Genomic DNA, 5,830 nt, shown 5'->3' on the forward strand with positions numbered 1-5,830 from the left:
GTCATTGTGGAGCAAGTCAGGGCAATGGCTTTTGTCTGAAGAGGAACTTGTGAAGAGTTCGAAACGTTACGATTATTTTCATTTCTCATTGTGGCTATTTTCATTTTCATATATATATATATATATATATATATATATATATATATATATATATATATATATATAGGGATGCGCCCGTCCGCGCGCGCGCGCGTGTGTGTGTGTCTGTAACGGGGGAATATAGATGTGAGTGAATCAATAGATTTTGGTAGATATACACATATTAACATGTAGTCTAACAATTATTGATGTACGAGTGTTCGCGGGTGTATGGGTGTATCAAAGACCGTGTAAGTGAGCAAGCGTTTCTGTCCACACACCCCTGTCCTTTCAGCGCACCTTTAGAAAGAGGAGCGCACACCAGGGGAGAAGGCGAACACGACCCTGAAGATCTGGCAGATTATAACCATTGTCTCATTGTGTGGAGTCACCGTGACACAGCATCCTTCCCCAGTGCAGACGCGCCGCCTGAACCCGAAACAGCTTCACAGAGACGGCCTGAAATTCTGATTACCCAATTGCAATTTCGGTTCTGATTATTATATGGACGAATGAGATAGAGATGTGTGGGTTATTCTGCTAAGAAAAAAAACGGGAATTCGTGATTAATTTGTCAATCGATGACACTGTTTTTCGTGATTATTTTGAAATATAGAAGTAGGTGAGGGTTGGAATTTATTCAATTCTAGAGTTTATGTCCCTATTTTGGAGCAGAAAAACTATATATGATAAATGATAAATATTGCATAAATCTGTGACAAAAATTATACAATGGTGAGTAGCAAGGAATATAATACAGGACAAAGTTGATAAACAGACAATTTAAAGAAATGTGAATAATGGAACACTCAAATGGCAAGAGATAAGACATGTTTCGAATACAACGAAAAACTTCATTTAGATCTCTCGTACTATTAGGTGATTCACTCTTATTTATACCTTTTATTAAAAATGCCAATTAAACCAATAGATTTATAACGTTTTTTCTTAAAGCAGAAACCTTGAATCAATCTGCATTCACATCGGACATGAATCCAGATCACGCGAACGAATTACAAAAACGGGTTTGTTTGTAAATATACAAGCTGAAGGAGGCGGTACCACCGTGGTTTTTCTTTACATAAGCTTCAGTATTTTGGAGGTTAGTACAATCTTAGATGTATGAGTATTTATTGTAATTATCTAGAACTTGAATATTTATCAGGGGGTATGTACAATTTGTTGCGTTGCTTTTAAAACAGAAACCTGCTAGAAAATGTAAAGAAAGTTTCGTAACGACGTGTAGTGAGTAAATCCAAATCATATGTAATGCCTCTTTAGCTGTGAAGATTCAACGCAACATGGGAAATATTGGAATAAAAAGAGAGTCACATTTGCTTCAGTGATTTTTGGTTCTTGTTACCTCTCCTTCTTTCAGTTATATCAATAGGAAATTGCACTTTAGTTTAATTTCCACCACGTTATAATTTGTGGGCAATGGTAAACCTTCATTGGAACATTAAATAAGATCATACCTAAGATGATAGTGAGATAAAACTGACAAGTCTAGGTAAATCAGTCACTACTGCTGTGATACAAATTCATAATAACTAAGATGCTTTGTCCCCTAAATTCTCCTTCAGCCAAGGCTGCTACCCCTTCCATATCCTAGTGGATCTGCAGAATCTTCCCCTCATATGTTCTGACAGGATATACCCCAGGCAAATATACTGTAGTGATGCATAATCTCAGTATATAGAAGGGTTCACTTCCCGAAACTTTGTACTTGGGGAAGCTCATGCCTTTCCCCTTGCCTGGTCAACAATATTTTCATCTTATGTGTTGAGATCATTTTACGTAGTTCTAGGAGGACGAACTTTCATGTTGTTGTGTTCCTCAGTCATTGTTGAGGGGTATTCGGACTGCTACCTGGTTCATTTGATTTTCATTTCAAAGGTTACCACTACTGTTATGTCTCATTTTTGCATACTTTCATGAGTTGGAACATGTGCTTGATGGAACTGGAATTCATGAGATTTGAACCTGTCTGCTATCTTTGTAATCAGCTTGCAGTGGGAAATGTAATAAAGACATTCTTCTTAGATTTTTACGATCTGTTACATGGTTATGTCAGATTCTCGTTTCATTGTCAAGTGTCATTTCCAATTATAAGAAACCGGCTATTAAGATTGAGGTAGGATAAGACACTGCACTCACATCAGTTATTTGTATTGTCAATTAAGATTTATTAGTATTATCAATGTAAACTATTTATAGTATGAAAATATGTATTTGTTTCTTGAATTGCTCTTATGGTTGCACTAATGAATTTCCAGATATGTTGCTGAGATTGGGTATTAGTCGTTGGGCAGCATGTCGCCTTTCAACCAGTGCAGCAACAAGTACTGCACATGTTCCAAAAGTATGCATAGTCGGCAGTGGACCAGCAGGGTTCTATGCAGCACAACAAATTATAAAGGTTTGTATGCTGAAATTTATAACATATAATTATTATCTTTCTAATATTTACAGAGATCAAATTGAATTAATGTGTAGGTAAATATTTCTTTGTTATTTATCATGGTGATTTATTTTTCCTTTGATTATAATTCAGAACAACGTATTTACATTTTATAACATAAAATATGCTATGCTTTTTAGATTGTTTTTACATTTAAAATTTTCTATTATCAGAGTCATGAGGCAGCAGAAGTAGACATATATGAAAAATTGCCGGTTCCTTTTGGGTTAGTGCGATATGGTGTTGCCCCAGATCATCCGGAAGTGAAGAACTGCATTAACACATTTACCCAGACAGCAAGCAAAAACAGAGTAACATTTTTGGGCAATATAGATATTGGCTCCGATGTGACTTTTTCGCAACTTAGACAAGCTTATCATGCAATTATTTTGGTGAGTTATTTTCTTCCTTTATAAGAAGTACTATTAATTCTTTTCCTCTCATATAATTAAGATAGCAGTTATCTACTACTATTGTTTTGTATAGGAAATTACCTTTTTTTTTAATCGTACACAGGCCTATGGTAATGCAAAAGATAGAAAACTGGACATTCCCGGTGAAGAATTATCAGGGGTGCTATCAGCAAGGCAGTTTGTTGGATGGTACAATGGGCTTCCTGAAGATGCTGACTTGAAAGTAAATCTTGATGTAGAGTCTGTAGCTGTTGTTGGACAAGGAAATGTTGCCTTGGATGTTGCAAGAATACTTCTCACGCCAATGGATATGTTAAGGGTGAGTGAAGATATATTTCCAAGTTTATATATTGTGTGAGTAATTTTTTCAATCTTGTTTATTTGTGTTGTGTCATTATCTTTATTACAACAGTTTTGTAATCATCACTATAAAAGGTAAAATAATGAAAACACATTACAGTTCTGCTTTCTTTTCTAGAAAACTGACATTCCTGAAAATGTCTTGGCTTGCCTTGATAAAAGCCAAGTGAAATATGTAACCTTGATTGGTCGAAGAGGACCACAGAATGTTGCCTTTACCATCAAGGAACTGAGAGAAATGGTCAACTTGCCAGGTTGTCGACCTAACTTAATTGCAGGCGATTATCAGCATTTGAAAGATTTGATCCCAAGTATGTTGTATCATCATATTTGATATTTATCAATGAGTCATTGTATCAATGACTGCAGTAAAATTAAAAGACTTTGCCTTTATAAAGGTTGTATATGTACGCATTCCATTTTCTCACAAAGGAAAAGAAAATAGCTGAGAGTTTGAATGCCTTTTGTGATGAATATGATTTAACATTTTATTCTCTAATAACCTGCTATTCTAAATTAGGTTTGCCTCGCCCACGTAAAAGGTTGTTAGAATTACTAGCCAAAACAGCCTTAGACACCCCTGCCCCAGCCCTTGCTTCAGCATGGGCGTCGGCACAAAAGGAATGGAGGTTAAGGTTTCTGCTCAGCCCAGTCGAAGTTCTTGCAGGAGCTGATGGTCAGACTGTTTCTGGCTTGAAATTAGCACATAACAGGTTAGAATATCAGCTGTTTATATTTATATGTTATAGTTTATTTTTTGCAACAATAACTATTCACTATAAATGAATAATGATTTAGAACAGGCTTGATTATGGGGGTTTTGGAATCTTTATATTTTTTTCTTGCTCATTGTTCTACACTTAAAGATTTAGGATGTATCTAAATGTTCATTATGCATCTTGCCATGTGAAATTGTTCATTCTCATTTCTCCCTTTTTCCATATTTTTCACAATGACACACATGCTTTGATAGACTGGAAGGTGATGGGGATAACCAACGTGCCGTGCAGACAGAAGAAACTGAGAGTCTTGAATGCGGGCTCATCCTAAGAAGCATAGGCTACAAGGGTGTCCCCATTGACTCTAGTTTGCCCTTTGATCACCGCACAGGCACCATTGCCAATGATAATGGCAGAGTCAAAGGACACAATGGAGTTTATGTCAGCGGATGGATTGGCACTGGGCCAGTTGGTGTCATTCTGTCCACCATGACGAGTGGATTCACTAGTGGAAAGATGTTGGTGGCTGATATAAACTCAGGTCAAGTTGATGTCTCCAGTGCGAGAGGTGGTAAAGAGGAAGTACTGGACATTTTATCCAAGAAAGGTTTGTAGATCTCTCTCTCTTTATATCTGATGGGGTAGGTTGTTACGAAGTTATACTATAAGCGTTTGGTGATTGTGTTGGCAATGACTTTGATTTATATCAGTGGTATTTATATCTACTTTTGTGATATTTTGATTGGGATGAAAATACCTTTAATGATAGTGGTATCTAAAACATGTTTTATTATTATTGATTGTTGTATATTGAGTTGCATGTTAAGTTTCCTTTCTTATCCTTTTTGACCTTACTATTCAGAGCACAGTGATAATGTAGAGTAACTTGATGTTGGTGCACGATATTTTTGTCTTTTCTGCATATTTTGATCTTTTATAGATTATTGCATGATATGTTATTCAGTAATTAATGAATTGATGCATGCTGAATTCGTAATTAATGAATAATACATTGTTTTTATGTCCACAGATAAGAAGCCAGTTACCTTCTCCGACTGGAACAGACTAGACAAATTTGAGACTGAAATAGGGGCCAAACTTGGGAAGCCACGAGAGAAAGTTACCAATATTCAGAGGATGATTGACATCAGCCACGATTGATTGGTGCAAATTTTTAAATTTCTGCTGCAAATGTGTTCCAGTATAATATACATTGTAATTTATTGTATATACAGATCTAGCTGTTCTGTTTTGTATGTTCATATTGGAGAGCTTGTTAAGCTTGCATTATTAAAGTGTTTGGATCATTTACAGACTGATAATTACAGTATAGTATTGGGCTTAGGATGAGCCATTTGAATAAAAGGGAAAAATCATGTGAGAATACTGTATTTTGATGTGATATACATGAGAAGGGCATCTTGTTTGATTATTTGAAAATAAATTATGTAGATATACAAGTAATATTTGTATAGTATAAGTTATTGTTTGCTGTCTTGTTCATGTTTTGCTCAAAGGTTGAAAATAGTTATAATGTAAATATTATTAGTATATTTTTTATTATACTCAGGCCTTGAAATAAATATGAAAGAATATGGAAGTTGTTTTTCTTTTGTAACCAGTTTGTATAGAGTTCTGATTAGTTTCTTAAAAATTATGAATTATTCTGTAATATTGCTATTATAGGTAAGAGGATTAGTTGTTATATAATTTTTCTTAAATTTTCCAGTATTCCTGCTAATATGACTTGACTTTAAGATTGCTTGTATGTACAGTTCCTGCTGCTGTATTGTTTTCAG

At 35.2% G+C, this 5,830-nt stretch overlaps 1 protein-coding gene across 3 annotated transcripts; it reads left to right on the forward strand.

Moving 5' to 3' along the window:
* The first annotated feature begins 478 nt into the window (after positions 1–478).
* Positions 479–5,627, forward strand: dare (NADPH:adrenodoxin oxidoreductase, mitochondrial). Of its 3 annotated transcripts, none has more exons than XM_027360898.2 (9): positions 479–813; positions 1,033–1,180; positions 2,355–2,497; positions 2,713–2,931; positions 3,056–3,271; positions 3,431–3,623; positions 3,833–4,025; positions 4,286–4,638; positions 5,062–5,627. In XM_027360898.2, the coding sequence occupies exons 3-9, from the start codon at positions 2,357–2,359 to the stop codon at positions 5,190–5,192; spliced, it is 1,446 nt and encodes a 481-aa protein (XP_027216699.2). In that variant the 5' UTR covers positions 479–813; positions 1,033–1,180; positions 2,355–2,356; the 3' UTR covers positions 5,193–5,627. The 3 variants fall into 3 exon arrangements, with proteins under 3 accessions (XP_027216699.2, XP_027216698.2, XP_069977809.1); XM_027360897.2 differs by having other exon boundaries at positions 1,036–1,180; XM_070121708.1 differs by having other exon boundaries at positions 480–640; positions 1,036–1,180.
* Positions 5,628–5,830: the final 203 nt, after the last annotated feature.

This window comes from Penaeus vannamei, chromosome 5 (assembly GCF_042767895.1).
Source record: "Penaeus vannamei isolate JL-2024 chromosome 5, ASM4276789v1, whole genome shotgun sequence".
In the NCBI taxonomy this organism is placed as follows: Eukaryota; Metazoa; Arthropoda; class Malacostraca; order Decapoda; family Penaeidae; genus Penaeus; species Penaeus vannamei.